Source organism: Periplaneta americana, chromosome 10, assembly GCF_040183065.1.
Source record: "Periplaneta americana isolate PAMFEO1 chromosome 10, P.americana_PAMFEO1_priV1, whole genome shotgun sequence".
Taxonomy (NCBI): domain Eukaryota; kingdom Metazoa; phylum Arthropoda; class Insecta; order Blattodea; family Blattidae; genus Periplaneta; species Periplaneta americana.
The window spans coordinates 144409975-144436444 of record NC_091126.1 but is presented as its reverse complement, the minus strand read 5'-3'; the positions used below and the strand labels follow the sequence as shown (position 1 = coordinate 144436444).

General features: G+C 37.4%; 1 protein-coding gene across 2 annotated transcripts in view; it reads left to right on the top strand.

The window, feature by feature from the left end:
- Hsdl2 (Hydroxysteroid dehydrogenase like 2) overlaps window positions 1–26470 on the top strand; it is a 99118-nt gene that overhangs the window by 54428 nt on the left and 18220 nt on the right. The window contains exons 1-3 of one of the 2 annotated variants that reach the window (XM_069838179.1): window positions 13773–13926; window positions 18566–18729; window positions 26254–26467. In XM_069838179.1, the coding sequence (XP_069694280.1) occupies window positions 13913–13926; window positions 18566–18729; window positions 26254–26467 (392 nt within the window). In that variant the 5' untranslated portion in view covers window positions 13773–13912. Of the gene's footprint in view, window positions 1–13772; window positions 13927–18565; window positions 18730–26253; window positions 26468–26470 lie in introns of those variants that run through there. The other variant, XM_069838178.1, reaches the window with a different exon arrangement.

Here is a 26470-nt window from a genome sequence, read left to right as displayed (position 1 = left end):
CTGTGGAGTAACGGTCAGCGCGTCTGGCTGCGAAACCAGGTGGCCCGGGTTCGAATCCCGGTCGGGGCAAGTTACCTGGTTGAGGTTTTTTCCGGGGTTTTCCCTCAACCCAATACGAGCAAATGCTGGGTAACTTTCGGTGTTGGACCCCGGACTCATTTCACCGGCATTATCACCTTCATATCATTCAGACGCTAAATAACCTAGATATTGATACAGCGTCGTAAAATAACCCAATAAAAATAATAATTATCTTAAAATACTAAAAAGAGAGATTTGTCTGTGTTTGTCGAATGGGCATCATGCTTACGAAAATGCACTTTTCAGTGCTAATAATTTATTTTGTGTGCACAAGGTTGGAACTTTGCTTTTTTCTGGACGTGAATTTGTCCAAAAGGAACTATATATGTTTATACGCGAACCAAGTTGACTCGTACACTTCATCACTCGCCATTCCTGATCTTTTTGTGGACTTCTGTCTTTCCCTCCGGAATGATGTCAGTAGGGACTCAAGGTACATTTACACGACCCACGCCACCCGGGCCTTACAGGGCCGCGACCTGTCGGGACAGGAATTAATCTATTTGATCACATACATACTTTTTTTGACCACACAAAAACATGGAGGGCCTCCCCGGATGAGGGATCAGCTCTATGCCAGGGCCGCCTCTGATACAACACAAACATTTAAAACATTACACATCATTCACTCAGACACATATGAAAGGATTAAGGGAAGGATCGCCGTCCATGGCCGGACTTTCAAGAGGTACAATCCCGGCATTTGCCTGGAAATAACTGAGGAAACCATGAAAAACCTCAGTTAGGATTGCCGGCCCCTGGGATCGAACCCCGGACCTCCCGAATGCGAGGCCAGCCCTCTACCACTCCGAAATTACAATTCAACAGCGATAAATTTCCTTGGCCTACTATGTTAAGACACATGTAATCTAAATAGTGAGCACTGGGTAAAGTAATGTTGCGTAATGTCATTTTTAAGCGATCACGCCACATGAAATCAAATAGGCCTAATATTATAAAAAAAGACTATGCAATAGGCCTAAATGAGCTCCTTACAGTCTGGTATATTTATCTTTTTATTTTACGACGCTTTATCAACAGCTTAGGTTATTTAGCGTCTGAATGAGATGAAGGTGATAATGCCGGTGAAATGAGTCCGGAGTCCAACACCGAAAGTTACCCAGCATTTGCTCATATTGGGTTGAGGGAAAACCCCGGAAAAAAACCTCAACCAGGCAACTTGCCCCGACCGGGAATCGAACCCGGGCCACCTGGTTTCACGGCTAGACGCTCTAACCGTTACTCCACAGGTGTGGACAGTCTGGTATAATATGATAATACTGTAGTACCGGGTATGTGTAGAGAAAAATTCTATATACCGGTATTTGATATATACAGTAACACAGTGGATTATATAGACGAAATATAAAACTAATAATCGACAATGATTTATTAATTCTAATGATGAGTGATTTTGTGAAGCGCAAATCGTTGGGTTCATCACTTGACTGTGCGGTGTGAATGGAGAATGCGGGCATATAGTCTGTAACGTAGGCCTACGTAATCTTAGTACAGTAAAATCCCTCGTAACTGGCACCCAAATAACCGGCAATACCAAAACAACGGCACTTTTGGGTGACCCAAAAAAAAAGAAGAGTTTAAATCTGCCACAGTCTGGGCCGTCAGTGTTGCCACATTAGGAGTTCGCACGAACTTTCATTTTCAGTGAATATTCGAACCTAAAATTTATGTTTTATTAGTGTTATGTGATGTGTTTTAATATCCACACAGCTTTTATGTTCATTTAATTATGTTCGGGCCGTCAGTGTTGCCACATTAGGAAGTTCGCACGAACTTTCGTTTACAGTGAATATTCCAACCTAAAATTAATGTATTACTTGTGTTGTGTGATGTGTTTTAATAAGGAAAATCTACTCACTTTTTATGTTTGTTCAGTTATGAGCACGCGATAAAGAAATAAGCTTCACATGGCTACAGTTTCAACATTTGTCACCATGAAATCGAACTTTTTTTTTTTTGTATATACCGGTATTTATTCAATTATCCAGCAAAATCTCGTATCCGGAACTAGCCTGGTCCCTTTGGTGCCGGATAAGAGGAATTCTATGCACCAAAGTTAACACAAAAATAGAAATAAAACCGCTGACATTTCATGTGATACTTCGAAATTCTACTGGATATAATACTACCAAATTGGGAATTCACCACCTGAGAGTTGAATTTCTACAATATTCTATCCTTAAGTTCATATTTGACATGCTGATGACTAGGGCTTGGAACTTGATAACCTAAAAATCACAGAAAAATTACCTATAAAATGGCCTTAAATTTCTGGAAATATAACATTAAAATTTAAAAAAATGACCAAGAGTTTAACAACAGCAATAATAATAATAATAATAATAATAATAATAATAATAATAATAATAATAATAATAATAATATTGAATATCTTTGAAATTACGCCAAAGCACATGTAAATATCGGCAGAAATTGAAATTCCCAGACATACCTCTTATTCAACATCGTAGTAAGTAGGGCCTGGAGTTTGATGGATTGCCGGTTGCTTTACTGTCGGCATTTTTACGTCTTCACTTGTGAGATATAATATGCTAACAGCAGGCACTGCAACTGCAGTATTTGTTCTGATGCGTTGAATTTGGGGAAGCACGTAACACACGTGATCTGGAGTCAAAGTTGATGCAAACATAAGGAAAATTCTTGTATGATGCAATCGAATTGCGTAAATAATCTGCAGTAGGTTCTCGAATATAGACTATGACTACACTGTAAAGAAAAAGTCCGTTCAAAACCAGAAATGGGCAAAAATGCAACAAAAAGTAGAAAATTTCCTAAAAAAACGACTAATAAATAATAGAAGACCAAAAAATGCAAAAAAAAAAATGCAAAATAAAGTAGGCTATCTTGGTTCGTGTTGAAATGAAACGAGTTTATATTGCATGCTGTATTGTCTGTGATGTCTCAGAAAAAAAGATAATATTTCATCAACTTCCGAGCCCTTCTGATGACTAGGTTTCGAGACTTCGGACCCAATAGAGCAAGCAGTTCAGTGGAAAATCCGCATAACGGCGTACTGAGTATACTACTGTCTGGCCAGCAGCTCAACACCTCTGAGAGCTGGGGAAGTGAGGGGTAGATTATCAGTCCCGTTAGCTGGGGTAGGGGTGACTGTAGTATTCGTGCAAAAAACACTTGTCTCAACCAGTAGGCCAGCGTGCTATAGCGATAGTGTGGTTCTTAGTGTGTGTATTTTCATTTTCTCTTTTCTCTTCTTGTGTTTATTTGTGATTGTGACTTATAAATAAAATAGTAAGCTATATTGAAACGGTGTAATGTTAAAATGCCGCCAAAAAAAGAAGAGTAAATTGATCCATTCGGAAGGCCGCGAAATTATCAGTTCCGTTATTAAGCAGTGTGATGATAAGCTAGGAATAAGCAAATGCTGGGTAACTTTCGGTGTTGGACCCCGGAATCATTTCACCGGCATTATCACCTTCATCTCATTCAGACGCTAAATAACCTAAGCTGTTGGTAAAGCGTCGTAAAATAACCTACTAAAAAAAAGCTAGGAATAATGCTTTTTCCTATAAATCAGGCAGCAAAAAGAGCAGCATTATATTGCAATAAATCGGAAACTACTTAAAATATACGTAAAGAGAATAAATTACAGGAAATAAATTCTCCTAATGAACCTCTGTCTACTCCAGGAAAGAAACGCAAAACTAAACCACCTCATACGACAATGTAAGTAGATGACTTCGATCAATGTGTCATTCGCAGAACTGTACACGACATCTACTTAAAAGAGAAGAAAGTTCCAACCGTGCCTAAACTGCTGCCCATTATTCGACAGAAAATACACTTTCCATGGAGTAAATCATCTCTCCAAACTCTTATGAAGAGGATGGAATTTAAGTGGAAAAAAATGTCGAAGTTAGCGGAAAGTGTTATTAGAGAGACCTGATATTCTGAGTTGGCGGCACGGATATTTAGTTCAAATTCGGCGCTATAGGGAAGTTGGTCGTGAGCTGGTTTACTTGGACGAAAGTTGGATCGACAGTAACTTGACTTTCAGGAGTTGTTGGCAAGATGATAGTGATATAGGCATTCATATGGACGTAAATGCCAAAAAGAGATTGATCGTTGTTCATGCGGGCAGTAGCAACGGTTTCATTCAAAATGCTGAGTTGATCTATAAGGCAGGTACGTCTACTGGTGACTACCATGATCAAATGAACCATGTTAATTTCGAGAAGTGGGTTACGGAAAAACTAATTCCAAATCTCCCTTTCCATGGATAACGCCCCATATCACAGTATGCAAATTGACGAATTTCCCTCACGGTGTGCTGTGAAACAGGATATTATAACATGGCTGCAGAAAAAAGTGTACACTGAGACTTAACCATGCTTGCTTCACATGGTCATACCGTATTGCGACTACTCCCTTACATGTGGGAGTAGTCATTTGAACTCATTTGGGCACAAATGAAGCGCATAGTGCGAGAAAATAATGTTACAGGCGACCTGTCCTTACAGGCGCTGAATAATATTGCAAAATATGCAATAGCGTCCATAACGAAAGACGACTGGAAACACTGCTGTGACCACGTGAAGAAACTGGAGGACTCATACTGGGAAGCAGATGGAAGACTACCTGATGTTATCGACAGCATTATCATTTCTGCAGACGGTTTCGGCACTGATAATGATAGTGAGAATAACAGTGATAGTGATGACAGTGACGATCAGACTTCTTCATTTCTGCGCATGTCGGACCTATCGGATCTAGCAACACCACTTTCGCCATGAGGAATACAATGTGAGTAATATTTTCAATTTAGGTAGTAGCATGCCTGTTACACCTCAACATAGCTCTGTCCTTGTCTTACTAGCAGGCAGTCGCCGCATTCCAGCCAGGGACGCTGAGCTGGTGGTTACACAGTAGTAAAGCGTATAGTGGTTGGGGGTGCTGTAGAATGAATGACAACAAATACGCAAGGAAAAACGCTCTGGATTTGAAGGTTCCGACGAATAATTTGGTATTCATACAAATATATTTTCACACTGTGTCTGAAACTATTACACGGTTAGAAAAGCCAGAGCAAGAGATGCCGGAAGCCCTCAAATTAATTGAAGAAATGACACAGAGAATTAATTAGACACCAAGTACACCTGTTACTGAACGTGTAAAGCAGAAGTGAAAATCAATTTTATGTAAAAATAACGGATATGGAACATTGTGTAACATAAAGAGCAAATTAGTGGATATAGAGTCACCCGAGAATAAAGGATTGTCTCTTAGAGACTGCAATGATTTTAGGTTTCTTCGTTTTGCTCCTATCACAGCTTGCGACGTAGAACGCAGCTTTTCACGGTACAAACTGTGTTTGGCAGATAAGCGAAAAAGATTTAAATTTGAGACACTGAAAATGTATCTTGTAGTACATTGCAATTCGCTACTGCAACTGCACTTCCTAAAGATGACTAATAGGATAAATGAAGAAATTAAAATTGCTACACGTTTATTTCGACAATTAACACTGTGTATAATTAAACACAAATGCTTATAAAAGACAGGAGAATAAATGCTTTTCACATTCTTTTGACATTGTCATTGTGTAATGTATATTTACTTTCAGAATGTATATGTGTGTCTGTTTCCCCATACTACCGTACTTTACTCTAAATAGCAACGTTGTTACCTCAACACACATCTCTACCTTTCACTACCTGCAGAGAGTCAACAACCTATAGTACATGCACAGTAAAATTATTGTTTCGGATCCCAAGTCTCGACGCCTACAGTGATGACCTTTAACTTGTCGTAAGGTGATTTGCACAAATATTAAACCTGTTTAGTCGTTCTTACTTTGTAGAATTGAAATTTTAGCGTGATTCGGAACAAATTGCATCCCGTCGGAGATAAAATTGAATGTTTTCCTCTTCGCTGAGTGCACCAGAGCGCAGTACAAACGATGCTATATACGTATTTATAGTAGAAATTGAAAAAAAAAATGGCATTGTGATACAGTTCAGGAGCTACAGTGAGTAGAGAAATCCGGTTTCCAAAACCAGCCACAGCACAACGGCTGGGGTCCACATCTTTGGAGTAACGGTCAGCGCGTCTGGCCGCGAAACCAGGTGGCCCGGGTTCGATTCCCTGGCGGGGCAAGTTACCTGGTTGAGGTTTTTTCCGGGGTTCTTCCTCAACCCAATATGAGCAAATGCTGGGTAACTTTCGGTGCTGGACCCCGGACTTATTTCACCGGCATTATCACCTTCATCTCATTCAGACGCCAAATAACCTAAGATGTTGATGAAGCGTCGTAAAATAACTTACTAAAATAAACACAACGGCTGGGGAGGCATCATCGTGCTAACCACACATTTTCCCCGTACTCGGAAATTTGTTCACTTCTGCTAAGGCTTACAGACGTCTGGTATGTCGTCACCTCCACGAGTTTACTTACAGATTTGGATAAGTTGCCTATTTTTCCTCCGCATGTCCCGATTCATCTGAAATACGAAGTCCAAGACAAGAGTTTCAATATAACATAGCAGCAAATGAACTGTGAGCTGCAACTGTAGCTTGTCTGGGAATAGGTTGTAAGCCTATGAGGCACTTTCTAGTAATACGAAATATACGAGGAAATATTGTAAGACAGGTTCTATCATTACAGTGCCCAACCGGGCTTCAGATATGAATCAAAGTCAGGGATCGTATGACCACAGTCTAGTATACAGGGTGTTTCAAAAATACGGGGCATAATTTCAGTTATCTATTTCCCACATGTAGACAATCAAAATAGTTCATTACAACATGTGTCAGGAAATGCTTTATTTCCGAGTTATGGCCTTCACAACATTGAAATTCACCGGAACGTTTTTCTTTCCGCAGGTCGTTGCCGTCAAAGGAGACATTAAGAGGGCACTCTAACAGTTCATTCCGAGGCGAAGGTTACATTCAGTGTTGTGTAGGCGTTAGACTGTGCGACATGTACTTGGATCGAAGGTTTTCTGATCGATGGATAGGTAGAGGTGGCCCAATTGCTTGGCCTCCACGCTCACCTGACCTGAACCCTCTCGATTTCTACTTGTGGGGCCATTTAAAATCATTGGTTTATTCGTCTCCGGTGCCTGATTTGGAATCCCTTCGGAATCGAATTGTGGCATGTTCTGAGGACATACGCAATACTCCTGGAGTTTGGGATCGTGTTCGCAGGTCAATGAGACATCGATGTGAGGTCTGTATTCAAGCAGGAGGTGGACATTTTGAACATCTTCTGTAATGACAACGACCTGCGGAAAGAAAAACATTCCGGTGAATTTCAATGTTGTGAAGGTCATAACTCGGAAATGAAGCATTTCCGGACACATGTTGTAATGAACTATTTTGATTGTCTACATGCGGGAAATACATACCTGAAATTATGCCCCGTATTTTTGAAACACTCTGTATAGTCACGAAGCTCAATACGTAGTAAAAATGCATCCATAGATAGTTGCTAACCACTAGGATCGATAATATCGCCTCATTACAGACAATGCGAAATAGTACCGGCACATTCTATTGTTCCTAGCACCCTCACAACTCAAGCTTCGTGACTGTATATACTAGAATGTGGTACAACTATGACTGCACTTCTAAGGTAAGCGTTCACTACATCGTATCGCACTCCTCGTACGAATCGCACGCAACGGATATTTTCAGTGCAGTGCGTTCACTGTAACGGCTCTACTTCATCGCCTCATCAGATTCCCTATCAGCTGTTTAAAAGATGACGTCGTACGATATTGACATTGCTGAAAGCAGAGGAGTTTGAGGTTAGGTCTGTTAATTATGAGTGTTAGCGAATAAGAATTTGTAATTGCTTCATGCGTTTTAATTGAAGAGGAAGAAACGAAAGAGATATTGATTACATAATATATATGTAAGAAACGACTTTATTACTGTATTAGGACCGCCTCAGATTGTATAATTCTTCGCAATTTTCTACAATCGAAATAAGTTTTCCGTCTGCCATTTTGGCGCGACACTGAATATGGCACAACATAGTAACAGTAGAGCAATTAAAGTTGATTTACTAAAGAATGCCATGATCGAACGCATCTGAAAAGTTGCTCATCCGGGAAACTTGGACGGATTTGCCGAAAGCCGATGCGTGCGATACGATGTAGTGTACGCGGTTACATAACAATTACAGCAAAGATTGTCTTTTTCCCATCAGTGCGATTCGTCCGATGAGTGCGAACGCTTACCTCTACACAACGTAACCTCCCCTCCTTTGCCCGCACACTGCTGCCCGCGGAGGGGAAATGTGCCCGCTGCCCAGAGTTGTGTTAACTGACGGTGACTGTTGTAAGACATGCCGTAAAAACCTATTTCGAGATTTACGTAGGCCTATTTTCAACAACCCTATTCTTTGTTCGTCTGTGCACCGTGATTTCTTCTAAGCCAGCTGTCATCAACACAGAGCACTCTCGGGCTAGCGTCTCTTACCCGCGGATAAGAGACTGCACTATGGTGCACCCGTAGCTGCTGGCGAGTATGCTCTCTCCCTCTCTGTTCGCTGCACGAGGGGGCATTTGATGTTGCACGGAATACCCTTTACCCATTTCAGCGAGTGCTGAAGACCACTGTTATAAGCCATAGAATAGATTTTGTTTTAATTTTTCTCTCTCTCTATCTCTCTATGAGGGCGGGAGAAGAACATCCCAGGCACCGCGACCTGATGTCTATTGTGCACCCCTTGGGATGAATTGCATACCCACCGACCCCACATGCGCCGCACCGACCTAACCGCCAACACTCTTATGACCAGTGTCCGCCCTCTTTCTAAACTCGTGTGCCATTCCACGCTAACAGCTCCCCCCCCCCTCACGTTTCCACCCTCAACGGTCTGAGTTGTAAGTCCCCTTTGGAATCTGCTGTTGGCCACCAACTATTACTTCTTGACATATCCATGGAGGCCGACGGAGAGAGTCAGCAGCTGATATTCAACCATAGGAGTGAGGGGAAAACCCCGAAAAAAAACCTCACCCATGCAACTTTTCCTACGCGGGGAATCGAACTCTGGCCCGCTGGGTTCGGAAGCGAAGACGCTACTACGAGACCACAGCGGTGGATTTGTTCGTATTTATTCTAATATTTAGTAAATTATGCACATAAAACAGAATAGCTTTAGTAAAAAATAGGTCGTTATTTGAAATCTATAACACAAAATGGCGTTGAACTAGAAATTTGCTGCAAAGACTTTTTCGTTAATGTAATTTTTTGTATAACATCAAGATATAACGAAATGAGCTGAACAATGTATTCCCAGAGCTCTAAGTTTTAGAGAAATTAAATATTACATGGAGAATTATTTAAATTTTTCGTTGCAAACAGTGTCAATGTCTGTAAAAGCCCCCATACCACACTAATATAAAATTGGAAATTATATTTTATTTAACGACGCTCGCAAATGCCGAGTTTATATCAGCGTCGCCAGTGTGCCGGAATTTTGTCCCGCAGAAGTTCTTTTACATGCCAATAAGCACACTTAAATGCCATAGACCTGGGCCGGGATCGAACCCGCAAACTCGGGCACAGAAAGCCAGCGCTCTACCGACTGCGCCACCCAGGCTGATCACCAGACCAAATCAGATAGGCTATTATTTGCTGACTTTTTGGGAACCGGATCTGGGATGCATCCATGCACTTATGCTTACATTAGCTCATTGTGCTCCTATATGCGATGATGGTTCCAGTCCGACAGATGGCCCGGGTGACATTCGTGAATCCGACGCTGACGAGTGGGCCATCTTGCCTCAGTCCTGAGAGAGCCAAGTTCCATCCCCAAATGAGTACCTGATAAACTTCATGTCCCGGAGTCCCAAACATGTCCCATATTAGTATCGGAAACCTATACTACTCAGAAGACTTCACCCCAGCCTACTTTTATTACTGTGGATAATAGACGAAATGAGGGGAAGGTGGGGAGTGTTGGTGGAATGAAAGAGGGAAACGGGATCACCACGGAAAATCCTTCTGCAACGTTAGATTTGTACATTACATATTCCATCACAACCTGACAAGGGATCGAACCCTGAATGAAAAACCAGCACGCTAGCGTTGATTTATGTATAGTCACTACCCTAGGTAAACGACACATCAAGATTATTATTATTATTATTATTATTATTATTATTATTATTATTATTATTATTATTATTATTATTATTGTAATCTTCATCTTACGATGTTTGGTGACGTACAGGAAGTCGCAGGTTCGATTCCCGCTCGAGGTTGTGAAATTTTTCTTTCATACCAAGGCGTGATTGTGACTATAATAGTATTTAAATTCATTATTGTTGTTGTTATTATTATTATTATTATTATTATTATTTTATTATTATTTTATTATTATTTTTAATGGCAGGGCCTTTAACTCGCAGTTATTTGTCTCTATTCTACGGGCATAATCGTAGATGTCGCTAGTCCCGAGAAGCATAGACAACTTTTTGTTAGTTCGTCAGAGATTATTCAGAGTGCATCACAGGCGGTGGGTGTATTTTGCACTCGTTAAGGTGCATTTACACGGTTCAACTTTTCTTTCAACTTTAAGCATTCAAGCAATGCATGCAAGAGTGACATTTATTATTAATATATACGTAGTGAAGATGACGTTCAAAACGGTGCACCATGTAGACACAAAATCTTCATGCATTTTAATTGAACGCGCGTTTTAAACTTGATTTCTTCAATATTCTTTCCAGATTGCATGCGTAATCTCACGCGCATGGAAAATTGAACCGTGTAGACACACCTTAATGGATGATGATGGAGAATAAATTATTGAGATGTCATGTCCAGGAGAACCGGGGTACTTATAGGATTAAACTTGTTTTTTTGAAAGATGGGACATGACAGGAGCGTTGCGATCGGAAAAACAACTGAATGTCACATAGCGTGGTAGGCCTGTTGCTATGGTAACAACGGTTGAGTTGCCAAATTTCCAGTTCGCACGTGGCGAGTGCTTAATAGCTCTCTTGGGGACATTTATTGTGCATACAATGTCAGCATTGATACGTTTCGTCTTTGATTCTCAGTCGATTTTTGTATTGTTTTCTTACCTTCACGTCAATTGTCAATGAATGTTTTAACGTCAGCTATCTTAACGACAATTGCTACCTTCCATCAGCTGGCAGCGTGGTAATCCATATTGGCAACATGGCACTGTAGTTCCAAGCTCGGCCGCTTAACTGTCATGTCCCATCTTTCAAAAAACAATTATAGATTCCATGTTCAACACATTCAGTGGCGCAACAATGGGGAGATAAGGGAGTAAGATTTACTCTCCGCTCAAAATTCAGAGGGGTAAGCAATATAGTTTTCAGCCTCCTAAAATATTATCACATTTTCAGTTGATATACATACTTGTATGTCAATAAATATTCTTGAAATAACAAATAAAACCAATAAAGTGTAAATAAAATTTGTTAATGACGATAATATTGTATATTTCGTTGCCGCCGTCCGTTAGATTATTTAATTCATACTTTTAACACTTAATACTTTAGGAGAAAAATTCGCTCCGGCGCCGGGGATCGAACCTGGGCCGGTGGTTCTACGTACCAAGCGCTCTGACTACTAAGCTACGCCGAATTCAATCCACAGCCCTGGATCGAACTTTCCTCCTTCGATGTTTCCCTTTGTGGCCTGACTCCAAGTTAGGCATATATATGTTGACGTGTATCCAATGTCAACTGTCATTATACTAGGAGCGCACTCAGCTGAGTGACTTATTGGCCGGGAATCCGCAGTTATTATGTACCGATAGCTGAGGGAACATTATAAACATATTAATTATTTGTCTTACAGAATTTATCTGTAATATTGACACTTAATATTTTAGGAGAAAAATTGCTCCGGCGCCAGGGACCGAACCCGGGTCGTTGGTTCTACGTACCATGCGCTCTGTCCACTGGTGCTGTGGCAGAGAAGTCCTGATGGCCTTAACTCCACCAGGTTAAATAAATAAATAAATAAATAAATAAATAAATAAATAAATAAATAAATAAATACTAATACTAGTTGGGAGGCCGGAGGGAAAAAGACCTTTAGGGAGGCCGAGACGTAGATGGGAAGATAATATTAAAATGGATTTGAGGGAGGTGGGATATGATGATAGAGAATGGATTAATCTTGCTCAGGATAGGGACCAATGGCGGGCTTATGTGAGGGCGGTAATGAACCTCCAGGTTCCTTAAAAGTCAGTAAGTAAGTACTAATACTACAATTGAGCCGTTCAGAGCAGAAGTGTAAGTCAAAATTGGGTAATGAGGTTTAAATTAAAAATTCTGTAAAATACAGCGGAAAGTAGCAATTAATATGTCCTTCGTGCTATCCACTGACTACTAATAGATTAAATAAATTTAATATTAATTGCTACTTTGCGCTGTCTTTTACAGAATGTTTACTTTAACCCTCATTACCCATTTTTACTTACACCACTTTTGCTCTGAACGGCTTAATTATTGTTGTAAGATTGTCATCAAAATTGCACAAAACAAAATTCTTAGCACCTCCTAAATAAATTACATTATTGCGTCACTGTACATTTGTTACGGGAAAGTGAACTAGGGACTTTTGATAATTGAGTTTCATAAATATAAAAATATAATATTAGAAAATATTACAATATACGTACACTTACTTTATGCAAATTTGTGCCAAATTAATTATCTAGGTACTTAAACTATACAGTTCGTAAAAATGAAGTCAAATGTTTGGTAAAACTGTAGCTCGTGATGACGTCGCCTTTTATTTTTTCTTTCAAAAATGGTCATATTTCATGACTTTTCAGAAACGAACATTACTGAAAAATGACGGAAAACACAATTTAAATTTCTAAAACCTCATGAAATATTACAAACTCTAAATTAAAAAAAATGGCTAAAAATGAACAATTTCTAAGAAAAAAAAATACAAAATAAATTAATTTTCACAAACGTAGCACAATTACATCTCTGGGTGCGTGTCTATCAAAAAGCGTAGGCCTATATGCAAGGCAAAATAAAAGCCTGAACAAACCAAACCTAACCTGACACTGATCCTCGAGCTTACAAAAACACGCTTACCGGTACCGTAGGTACAGTATGTATTTATTTCGATTTTTTCTAACAACGATAGCATTCGAATCAAAATAAACGAATTGAATTGTTATGAAACACATAACAGCTTTAATGAGAAGGTATGTATCAACTTCTTGACACTAATTTTTGTAATGTATAGAAACCAAATTGTCCCGCGCCGTAGTGTCGTGGTCTAAGGCATCCTGCCTAGGACTCGAGTTACGAGATGCGCGGTGGTTCGAGTATTCATGGGGGAAGAAATTTTCTCATGAAATTTCGGCCAGTGTATGGGACCGGTGTCCACCCAGCATCGTGATGCACTTGGGGAGCTACGATAGTTAGCGAAATCCGGTTGCGAAAGCCAGCTATGATATAACATCCAATTTTGTTTGACATATAATTCCTGAAATTTGTTTTCGATATCTGTCCAGTTTAACGCGATGACAAATTCGCACCACTACGCCGCCACAGCGTGAACTGCGCTTTCTACATATTCCACACCTGGGACTTCGTCCACTCTAAATATGTAAACGTGTAAACTTTTCGAGTTTACCATGACAGGCAATCTTGTCATTTTGTACTTTGTACTTGAACCTTGGACAGATGTATCTCCGGCCTGTAATCGGTCTGTTGCGTGTTGCGCTCGGCTCGTTAGTGGTAGGTACTTAAGTTCATGAAAATTGAACGAATCGGCAGTTATACGTAAAACGTGTTGTGTAGTGAATGAAAACATGATTAATACAGGGTAATTATATTTGTTTACTTTTGTCATTATATATTTTATTGGGTGTATATGGTGAGTAATCTAGTGGAACAAACATTACTTTATTTGTTAGAAGTAAAACGTTAAATTTGTCTGCCGTTCTTAGCATATTATGCTCATAACAAGGATTTTTTTGCATACTCCATCATTTGTGGCGTAGTTCTGGTGAAGGGATGAATATTTACTACTGTTACTAGGCCCATCTATCCTTATGCTTATCATAATGTTGTGACAAACTAACCTAACCTAACCAAACTTCTGTTTATAATCTTGAATTGGCTTGATACACTGATACCGGTCCTAATGCAAAATAAATTTCGTACTTATTTACCCTCGCATGTGATAATTTGGGTCAGGTTCTCATGGGTACGGATAATTTCAGACGACTTGTGAATTTGGTATATTTAGGTAGTCCATTTCATTTTATTTAAGAACCCATCTTATGCTCAGAATGCATCAGATGAATTAATAATTAGGCATATAGAGCAGGCCATTAAGAGTCAATTTTGTCATAGTTTCTTGTTCACGTTGACACTTGTTTAAAACTTGAAACTGTATTAGTTGAACCGTTAAAATCTGTGACAGGTTAGGTTAGGTTTGGTTATTTTAGCTTTTATTATGTCTTGCATATACTATCAACTACATTTCCACAAAACTTTTAACGGTTCAGTTAATATAGTTTCAAGTTTCAATTTTGCCATTTTTTAACACAACCAATTATTAGTCAAAATATTTTTGGTTTTTCCAGAAAATTTGACTAAACTAGCGCGGAGGTAGCTTCCTTCGTATTTCGCTTATACACCTTGCATATACGAATCTGTGACAGGTTAGGTTTGGTTAGTTTAGGCTTTTATTATGTCTTGCATCCTACTATCAACTGCATTTCCACAAAAAGTCCGTTATAAATTCAACGACACTGCAGAGTGTAAATGACAGTATGTAGACCAGCGGTGACCAAACTGGGTATCGTGATTACATCGTGTAATCAACGACATTCGTACTGATAAGGGGAGTTCCTTGTACATTGCTCTCTGTCTCGCTCACGTACTGAAGGTAAGCATTGTCGGTGCCATTTCGCTCTACAAATTCTCTCTCTCTACGAGCAGGAACAGAAGGTTTCGTACAGAATGGGAAGAGGAATTTATCCTCTGTTCTTTCGGAGAAAGTGTAATATGTTGCTTTGCTCAACGGTTTAATTAGTGGTAGTATATAGAAGCGACATTACAGGGCATTACGCTGAATACACAGTGCAACAGGTATTACTGTATATAGGCCCAAATCTTCCCTAGAATGATAAAATAATTACTATGCCATATCTCCATTTTAATTTCTTTTTTTTAGTATTTTGATGATTATTATCAGTAATTTATAGTTATTGATTTAATAATAATAATAATATTAATAATAATAATAATAATAATACTGATAACTTTATAAGTACCGGTAATAATAATAATAATAATAATAATAATAATAATAATAATAATATAGAGAAACTGATTGAATATTATGTGCTAGTGTAGTAATGAAACGAGCTATTAAACTCCAAGAACTGAAATCAGCCTTAAATCATCGTCATGAAGAGAAAGATGACATAAATACATGTAAGGAAGTCAGCTATCTAGTGGCGAACGAAATAGCTCGTTCTCTTAAGTCTTGCAATGAAGGAGAGTTTTATAAAAGCGTAATGATCAAGGTGGCTGAAATAATTTGTCCAATGAAATTTGTTAATTAATTTTGAAAAAAACTGCGCATTTCTCGACTAAATATCCAGAAGAGAATTCAGGAAATTTCAGATTGTGTTCATGACAAATATTTAAAAAAAGCAAGAAAATTTGTATAAACTTTTAATTGGTTCTTGATGATAGTAATGACATTACCGATACAGCAAAGCTTGCGATTTTTATTGGCGGGGTTGATGAACTCAATGTTAGTGTACGAACCACCACTATACTTGTTTTTTTTAAAGATGGGACATGACAGTTTAGCGGTGGAACTTGGAACTACAGTGCAATGTTGCCAATATGGACTAGCACTCTGCCAGCTGATGGAAGGTATCAATTGACGTTACGATGGCTGACGTTAAAACATTCATTGACAGTTGATGCAAAGGTAAGAAAACAATACAAAAATCGACAGAGAATGAAAGACGAAACGTACCAATGCTAACACTGTGTGCACAATAAATGTCGCCAAGAGAGCTATTAAGCATTCACCATGTGGGAACGGTAAGTTTGGCAACTCAACCGTTGTTACCATAGCAACAGGCCTACCGGCACTATGTGACATTCAGTTGTTTTTTCGATCGCAACGCTCCTGTCATGTCCCATCTTTAAAAAAAACAAGTATAGTTGTAGTTTTCATGCCGTGTACCTCTCTCCCGTCTCCTTACTTCTTAGACTGTTTCTCGCGTGTAATCACTGCCGTTCGAGTTTTTTGGTCACTGCTGATGCAGACCTACTACACTTCACTGATTTGCAGAGGTAGATGCAATTCTGTCTGCTCTACAGCAGCAGGATATGAGAGATGAGTTTGTAATGTAAACAAGTCTTTCAGGATTGATACCTGTTAATGACACTAGTAGATTTTGTTGTACCATAAACTGGGGTAAACTTGACCGCTGGGATAAACTTGACTACAAAAAAAAATCATGTTACCAGTAGCAGAAGTACCTAGGTACTGGATATATATTTAAAATTCATTATTTTTGCTCCATTTCTTAAGTATTTTTTTAATAATTCAAAGTCACAATTAGGGCTGATATGATTTAAATCCTCTTTTTTTTTTTTTATGTGATCAAGTTCACCTCAGTTTATACGGTAGCTGATTTCATAAGTGAATCTGAAGCAAATGTTCAGATAAATGAATTGAAACTTCAAAGTGACATGTAAGCCTAGTACTGCAAATAATGTCTATATATATATATATATATATATATATATATATATATATAATTCAAAGTACTGTAGGTAGCATTTAAGTTAAGAATTCAGAAATTTATTCTTAGTGGAAAGCTAAATCAGTTTTCTTAAAAGTAGATCTATTAATATAACGTCTCTGTCATGAATGGGACACAGTTACTATATAATGGTGGAAATAGTTTCTCATATTATTACAAAATATATAAGAATATACTCTTCTAAGTAACATTGAAAACTTGAGCTCAAAAAATGATCAGTTCACTATGGTATAGTGTTTACAGTGTTACGTAAATCTAATGATGCAGTGTTAAATCGAATGAATGGTTTAGAGCAAATAGACTAGCAATTAATGTTGATAAAACCAGTGTAATCAAATTTAGTACTCATAACTGCTCAATTTTTCTACAATATCGGATTAAATGGAATTGATCTCGAAGTATCTATAAGCACAATGTTTCTTAGTTTGGAATTGGTTAATCATTCGACAGAAAAACACACATAAAATATATTACTTCTAGATTGAGCTCTGCCTGTTATGCAATATAGCCTACCTTATTTTTATTAGCAATATGAACATGCTTAAAATGACATTGGTACTTCTCATAATTTCATTCTATAAGGAAATATAGATTATAATATTTTGGAGCATCAGACTTACCTGAAGCTAAACATATTTTTGTTTTACGAAATAAATTATAAAAATAATGACAGTTGCATCCACCACTGTGGAGTAAGGGTTAGCACATCTGACCGTGAAACTAGCTGGCCCAGGTTCGAATCCTGGTTGGGACAAGTTACCTGGTTGAGTTTTCTCCGGGGTTTTCCCTTCACCCATTAAGAGAAAATGCTGGGTAACTTTCGGCGTTGGACTCGTCTTGCTTGCATTATTACCTTCATTTCACTTAGATGCTAGATAACCTCATTGTAGTTGATAAAGCGTCGTAAAATAACCCATTAAAAAGATGACAGTTATGCATGAAAGGATACCATGATTTCCAACAATTTTGAAACCATGATCTCAACTTGTGAGTACATTCTTTCCCTAGTGATATTTTATATTAAAAACCAAGATATGGGCTATTTAGTATGGCACTAGCTAATCAAAATATTCATAATTTTAATATGACACAAATCAGATCTCAATCTACCCTCTGTTAGTCTCAGCTATTATAAATAGGTGTTCATTGTTCATGTATTACTTTCTTCAATGCACTAATAGAATAGTAGAATAAAAAAATTACTGCATAGGTCTGTTCGTATCTTCTATACCCAAGTGACGAATTGTAATGATTCTAAATTGAATTAATCTACTTGCTATTGCACAATTTGTATTATTTTTAACTTGTTCCACATTTGAAAGTCACAATGCTGATGTGAGATCTATGGAATACAATAAATAGAATGAAATAGAAACTACAAATAAAAGCTGATTTGGAGGAAACTTTCTTCTGCAACAGTTTTGAGAACACCTTTGGATGAAACTTCTGAACCCAGTATTAATATTCACAGCCTACAGTTTAAACAATTAATTTTATTCTCAGAACAGAATTAAGGATAAGCACAAGTTCAGCAGCTTCATGGAATATCAGAACTGCTTATGTAGATCAAATGATGAAAATCATACAGTATCAATTTCTTGATTGATCACTGCCTAAACTTTGGTATTATGGTAGCGTAATAATTAAATTATGTCATTTCAGAAAGTTAGCCGGTCGCACAGTTTTCATAACTGGAGCGAGTCGAGGTATAGGAAAAGCCATTGCTTTGAAGGTTGCTAAAGATGGAGCCAATGTCGTTATCGCAGCCAAAACTGCAGAACCGCATCCAAAATTACCTGGAACTATATACACTGCAGCCAAAGAAGGTGAGTTCTCAGAAAGCAGTGAGTTCACTGAATTGATGCATTTGCAGTAGTAAATGACAAGCACTGACAAAACTAATAAGTGTTTCTTTAACTAACTCATATGATTAAAGAGTGCAGACACTTCCAAGTGCTCCTCATTTACTTAAAATCTAAATTCTATACATTTCTTAATTTCGTCACTGTACTTTGTTGTACCAGTACTCTTTGCTATGGAGTGTTGGAAAGATTTTGTTCACATTAATACTAGTACAAGTACCTATCACACTTTATAATGGGTGATTTCGCACAGGATAGGCAACAACTTTGAAATTCTAGGATAAATTTTGTGCAAAAGATAGAATTCGTGAATAATTTGTTGTAGGCCTATCACATATTTGTTGAAGTCGTCAATATTAATAGCGATCTTTTGCAATCGATGTTTCTTCCCTGGTGTACTCATTGAAGTTCCTTTAGTTTCATGTTATTTTTGTTCAGGCAAAATCATCTACATTGTTGTTAGAGACACATTGGTTTTCTCTGCTACTCTTCATTGAATTTTAAGTGTAACTCTCTTCTGTTCTGCTTTGGTAATTTATTTTTGACTGCTCTGCTTTATTTCTTCATAAAATAGTATACATTAAGAACGATCTCTCTTGTTCACCCCCTTTTAGTATCTCTAGTTTAAAAAGTATCAGCATACCTCTTTTAATAACACGCAATGAATTTAACAAGCATACAGGTTGATTTCTTCTAAGCAACTGAGCATACTTTCTTAGTGTCATTGCTCCCTTTTTTACCCCTAGTCCCTTTCCTCTATCCAATCCTGCACAGGATCGCCACCATAAAGACACACTTGCTAACTCTCTTTCATCGCAAGTGCCAGATACATTTGCGAGACTTATACAGGGTGTAAAAAAAGTATCCAATATTTTAGGAGGTGATATTATGCATCAAAACAAGAAAAAAATGTCTAATAAACATGGGTCCTGCAACACATACTTTCTGAAATCTGAACACTTGTTCATAGGAGGTGCTCATGTGACGTCCATTTATTGCAATGCATTTTTCTGCCCTACAATGCAGTAGGCTACCAGATAATCATACCGTAGTTGACACCACTGGAATGGAATACTGATACGTCGCAAGACATACTGAAAAGAAAAATTTTTTGTGTGGATATGAACAGGGTTCAGCAGATATGGTGTTGTGAATTTTCCTAATCAGCATGTTTGGGCTGATAAAAATTCCAATGTACTTGAAGAAACAAGGCATCAGCACTGATTCTCAATCAACGCATGGGCAGGCGTTCTTGGCGATAAGTTAAGGGTCATATGTGCTACTACAGAGATTAACTGGGGCTCGTTATCAGGACTTCCTTATTAACATATTGCCTACCTTGCTGGAGTATGTGCCATATCAGCAAAGACTACAAATATGGTTCATGCATGATGGCACACCAGCACATTTTTTTCCGTGAATACCTGACACTAACATTTCAGGACCACTGGATTGATTGGGGAGGCCCCACACCTTGACCTGCTCGTTCCTCAAATCTAAATCCCCTAGACTTTTGGTTATCAAGAACAACCAGGTCAATTTCAAAGAGTGCGTTATTCCTTATGCCGAAGGGCAGAGGAATGCATTGCCATGAATGGACGTCGCATTGAGCCTCCTATGAACAAGTGTTCAGATCTCAGAAAGTATGTATTGTAGGACCAATGTTTATTAGACATTTTTTTTCCTGTTTTGATGCATACTAGCACCTCCTAAAATATTGGATACTTTTTTTTTAACACCCTGTATTGATGGTTGTTTATCCACGTAGGATAAATATATGAAGTAACATTTTTAAATCCCCAGAAGAAGAAATATACAAAGTGCTCATCTCTTTGAAATTTATGTGTAAAGATTATTAATTTTTTGGTCCTATAGAATTCCCTATTATGGTTATTATGGTTAATAATGGAGAAAAATTCGCTCTGACACCGAGGATCGAACCCAGGACCCCCAGTTCTATGTACTGGATGCTTTACCATTGAGCTACACTGAAGTTAAATTCACAGCATGGCCACAAAGGGAAAAAACTAAAGGAGAAATATTCGATCCGGTGCCATGGATTGAGACTTGGCTCATTTCGATGGTAAAGCACCCGGTGCATAGAACTGGGGTTCTGGATTTGATCCCTGGCACCGGAGCTAATTTTTCTCCATGATACATCTGGGACGCTGTTCCAGAAATTTTACTCTGCAGTAATATTTTAATCTTGCGTTATAGACAAAAATTAAATTTCAGGACAAGAAATACAAGTGCATTAAATCTGGCTTTGTGTAAATTGAGTCTAAATTTATGGTAATGTAGAAAATAACGAGGAGAATTTTGCGTTTATTATCACTTGTGCATTTGATGTTTTTACAGTTTTTTTTATTATTTTATTGCTAGAAGTTTTGGATTTATAAAAGATTTTAATCCCATATTTCACTTGTACAGTCAGTGACCTCATGTCGAAACTGGCCCTCAAATTGCTCGCGCAAATCTCCACAAAATTTAGCTATCTATGCTGACTGTAAGTGTTTCAAACCTTACTTGGAATGTTGCATTAAGAAGCAATACCCGTAATTAGCGAGTATAGTTGAGTTGTCTTCCTCTGTAAATGGCTATCTTATTGTGTCATGCGAGGTAAAATTATTCACTCAAAACGCTATCTACTCAAGACAGTTTCTCCATAATTTTTCAGTCAAGCTCTGATTTCGAACTAGTCGAGCGAGAACTTTCTACTCAAGGCTGGGAGATAACCAGTTTTCCCATAATCTTTTATTAAAGTACGAGTTCGAAACCTAACAGCATAAGCAACTAATATTTTTATTTCTCTATATTTGTGGAGATTTACGTAATTTTAGGAAAAGTTTGATTACGAGCTCATTAAAAGTTACCTTCTTAGATATCTTCCATTAAATACTTATTCAGTTGATTATATTCAATGTAAACCTTTATAAATTCAAGCTTAAACTTCTTAATATTTTGTATATAAATATAAAAGGTGACGTTGTATTATGTCTTTTTTACAGTTAAAAAATTAATTTGAATCATATGTCAAATGAAATGTGATATACTGGTAATTTTCTTCCCCCTCCATCATAACCTTCTTCAACTTGATTCATGTTCCCATCTGCATGATGAACTGGTGGAATGCATTGCAAATATTTTTTATGCTTTTGTGTTTAAATATCTTGACTTTTGGCTGTCATCCACTGCAGTCAATTCAGTGCAAATGTGCACATTTTTATTACGTATTTTCACTTTCATGTCCATAATCGCGAAATCTAAGTTTTCATTCCAGGAATATTTATCAGATTGGGGATGAACTTTTCTCAAAATGAATCTATTGCATATTTATTATACTCTTGATAAAACCTCTCGAGTAGCAACTCAAACTTCATAGATGGACAAAATCTTGATCTTCCCGTCTTGATAACAACGAACTTATGTTATTACTGTTTCCCAGTGATTAGGTATGAAATCACAGGAAACTTTCTAGATTTTTAAGTTTGTGCAATGCCGAAGTTGTGCTTACATCTAATTTATGAGTGGCCTGCAATCAGACATTTGTGATCCACACTTTCTGCCTGCATATTTGTCACAACATGCAGCTAAAACTTAACAGTGTGGCAATTTTTGTTTTGGCCACCAGCATATCACGAAATATTAATCCTATAGGCACTGGTAAGCCAAGTGTTTCCTGGAAAACATATGTAGGGGACACCAAGGTTGGTCGACAACAGGTTTTGGTTGGCACACGCAGTATAATTCTGTAGTAAATCAGAAGATGACAGCATTATCTAGCCTGGACTCATTTACAGTTTGTCAACCTACACATTTAATTTTACGTGAATGTTTTTTTAGAAATGAGTCAGAGCTATTTGTTTATTTTCGTCATTAGTAGGTAAATATTTAAATTCTTGTTTCTTTTGTGACACCAATGAAATTGTTATATTGACATTATTTGTTTATGTGACACAGTAATTACTAAACATATGGTATGGGATTTCTTATACTAATATATTATAAATTTTATATGCAACTGTTACGAGTAGTAATGGAGTCATGACGTAACGCCAGCCAGCCTCAGTTTAAATAATTACTTGTAACTCCTTTCACATGATTTTCTGTGATTTAGCCAAAGCATTTGACTGTATAAATCATAAAATACTGCTAGATAAATTAGATTATTATGGAATTAAACGTGTTGCACACCAATGGTTTGACTCTTATCCCATAGATAGGAAACAGAAAGTCGAAATCAATACAACTATGAAATCTGCATCGACATGGGGAACTATTAATAGTGGAATTCTCAAGGATCAATATTAGGTCCCCTACTTTTTCTAGTGTTTATAAATGATCTTGCGCCCCCTAATAAAAGATGTAGGTCATCCCATATTATTTGCAGATGACACAAGTATAGTAATTACAGCCAATAGCTCCAACACATTCCAATCTTCAACAGAGGAAATTCTCTTCAATATATGTGACTGGTTCTCAGTCAATAAATTAGTATTAAATTGTGACAAAACTAACATAATTCAATTTAAATCCTGTCCAAATTCAACATCGCAAATTTCTAGTGCAATAATTAATAATAGTTCCCTATTAGAAACAAAAACAACATCCAAATTTCTTGACTTAAAAATCGATAATGTGTTAAATTGGAAAAATCATATTAAAGAAATTACCCCCAAACTAAATTCAGCTTGTTTTGCTATTAGATCTATGCAAAAGAAAGTAAATATCGATACCTTAAAAACAATATACTTTGTATACTTCCACTCGGTAATGAGTTTTGGAATAACATTCTGGGGAAATTCCACAGATAGTAACAATATATTTCTATTACAAAAAAGAGTAATTAGAATAATAGTAGGTGCAAAATCTAGGGAATCGTGTAGGACTATTTAAAAAAAACTACAAATAATGCCCATGGCTTGTCAGTATATCTTTTCATTAATAATCTTCCTCGTATGTAATCGTGAAAACTTTGTAACTAATTCAACAGTTCATAGCATAAATACACGTCAAAAAAAGACTTTCATACTCCATCGGCAAGTCTATCGTGCTATCAAAAAGGAGTGCGTTATATGGCAGTAAAAATTTTTAATAGCCTCCCTATCGATATAAAAAATGAAACTCGAAACATAAAATTATTTAGGGTCAAATTAAAGAAGTACCTAATTTGTCACGCCTTCTGTTCTGTAGGTGAATTCATGAGATTAAATAACACTTAATGAAATTGATACTAAAACTTTGTGTTGTGCTAGTAGACTATATTGTAAATCTCGTCTGTATATATTTCATCTAGACTGTTACTATAAATTAAGATTTTATAATAATATTAAGTTTTTTGACTTGTTCCATATTCTAGCTGTAAGCATGTATGAATACCATGGAATGTTAATAAATACAATACAGTACAATACGTAATTGAAAAATAATTTCTGTTCCATATTGAATATTGAAGCTAATAATGCGCGCCTATATAAAGCAATCAGAAAGGGTGAAAACAAAGCCTGAGGAAATGCTGAGAGTTGTGAGAGCAATGAAATAAAATGAATTGGAAGAAAGACGAAGAAATAGAACTAAATCATCCAATGCAAAGAAAAAAAGCTTGTTACCAGAAAACACGAAAAAAATAAAACAAAGAAACCAAAGTACACAGAAACTAAACTGAAGAAAACACTGGCTAATTCCGAGAGCAACTCTGAGGAAGGGATATTCTGCTTAATTTGTATGCATTCAATATACGAAGTGTAAAATATGTGCCCAAGTAGCATGTATAAACAATGCTGCATATTACGTATGCCGTAAATGTGCTTCAGATTAAGTAAGACCACGGTTTCATGGCCTTTATTTGTGTGAATGTGTTTCTTATGTTTCAATCAAATGTGCTATTAAAATTATCATAAATGTTATTTTTGAGCTCATAAACTCCTTTATTAATATAAGGTTTATGATTGCCATATCCTGTGTGAACCTACCCCACTTACGAGATTGGTTTGCACAATTTTACCTACTAAGAAAACATACCATATCTTAATAGATGTTAATGTTATACAATTTGTAAAATTACGCTTACATAACACAAATATTGGGAGATGTTTATATACTTCAATTATTAAAGTCAGATTGTTTCCTTGACCTCAGAAAAATAAAACATGAAAAATGTGTCAACCAGCCCTGGTGTCTCCTGTTGTTTTCTTTAGCACGGTAGACTCTTGCTAATGCAGCCATTGTTTGCACAGAATGGTGCCGATTACTGAGAGTTTGAATAATTTCAAGGAAAAATTGTTCTGGGACCGGGTATTGGTCCCAGGACCCTTCGCTTAGCGCACGGGATCGATACCCGGCCCCGGACCAATTTTTCCTTGAAATTATTCAAACCTCCTTTACAGGGAGCTACTACCCGAAAGCCAGATTTGCATGATTACTGAGCGTGCTTAAAAATGTCATTAATTTTAATATTATAAGTTACGCCAACCACTCCACTTACTCTTCTAAATCAGAACTAGAACATTCTACACATGATATTAGAGGAGAAAAATTCGCTCCAGTGCAGGGGATCGTACCCGGGTCCTTGGTTCTATGTACCAAGTGCTCTAACCATTGAGCTACGCCGAAGTTCAATCCACAGCACCGGATCGAATCCCCCTCCTCTAGTGTTTTTCCCTTTATGGCCTCACTCCAAATTCGACATGTATGTTGACATTTATATTGTCAGCTGCCATTATACAAGGAGTGCACTCAATTGAGTGACTTGGTAGCCGGGATTCCACAGTAATATGCACTGTTGGGTGAAGAATCTACGTAAAGATCGATCCGGTGCTGTGGATTGAACTTCGGTGTAGCTCAATGGTTAGAGCACTTGGTACGTAGAACCAAGGACACAGGTTCGATCCCTGGCACCGGAGCGAATTTTTCTCCTCTAATATCAGTTGTTACCATAACAGATATACTCCTGCTGTAATATATGAGCCATTCAGAGCAGAAGTGGTGTAAGTCAAAAATGGGTAATGAGGGTTAAAGTAAACATTCTGTAATATACAGCGCAAAGTAGCAATTAATATTCAATTTATTTAAACTATTAGTAGTCAGTGGATAGCACGAAGGACATATTAACTGCTACTTTGCACTGTATTTTACAGAATTTTTACTTTAAACCTCGTTACTCAATTTTGACTTACTCTACTTTTACTCTGAACTGCTCATATTTTAAAAGATAATGCCATCACATCATTTTGAAACTGAATTACTGAGCTTAAAAATTCCCGTAAGTTTTGTGTAGGAACAACTTTCTAATGTTAAATTGAAAAACTAGGTTGTTAATTTATCTTAGTTAACTAATTTCGGCATCCTGTTAGTTCTGAGTATGGCATGTAAATTAACAACTAAGTTTCAATTTAACACTAGAAAATGGTTCCTACAAATCTTAAGTGATATAAAGTGTCAAAAGTGTGTAATCAAGATTTGTACATTAAAATTCCCAATTGGTTTCAGTGGAGGCTGCAGGAGGGAAGTGTCTGCCCTGTGTTGTGGACATCCGAGATGAGAATCAAGTGGCATCAGCTGTACAGGAGGCTGTGAAAAAGTTTGGTGGCATTGACATACTAGTGAACAATGCCAGTGCTATTTCGTTGACAGGCACGTTGGACACCCCTATGAAAAAATATGATCTGATGCACCATATCAACACTCGAGGCACTTACCTTGTGTG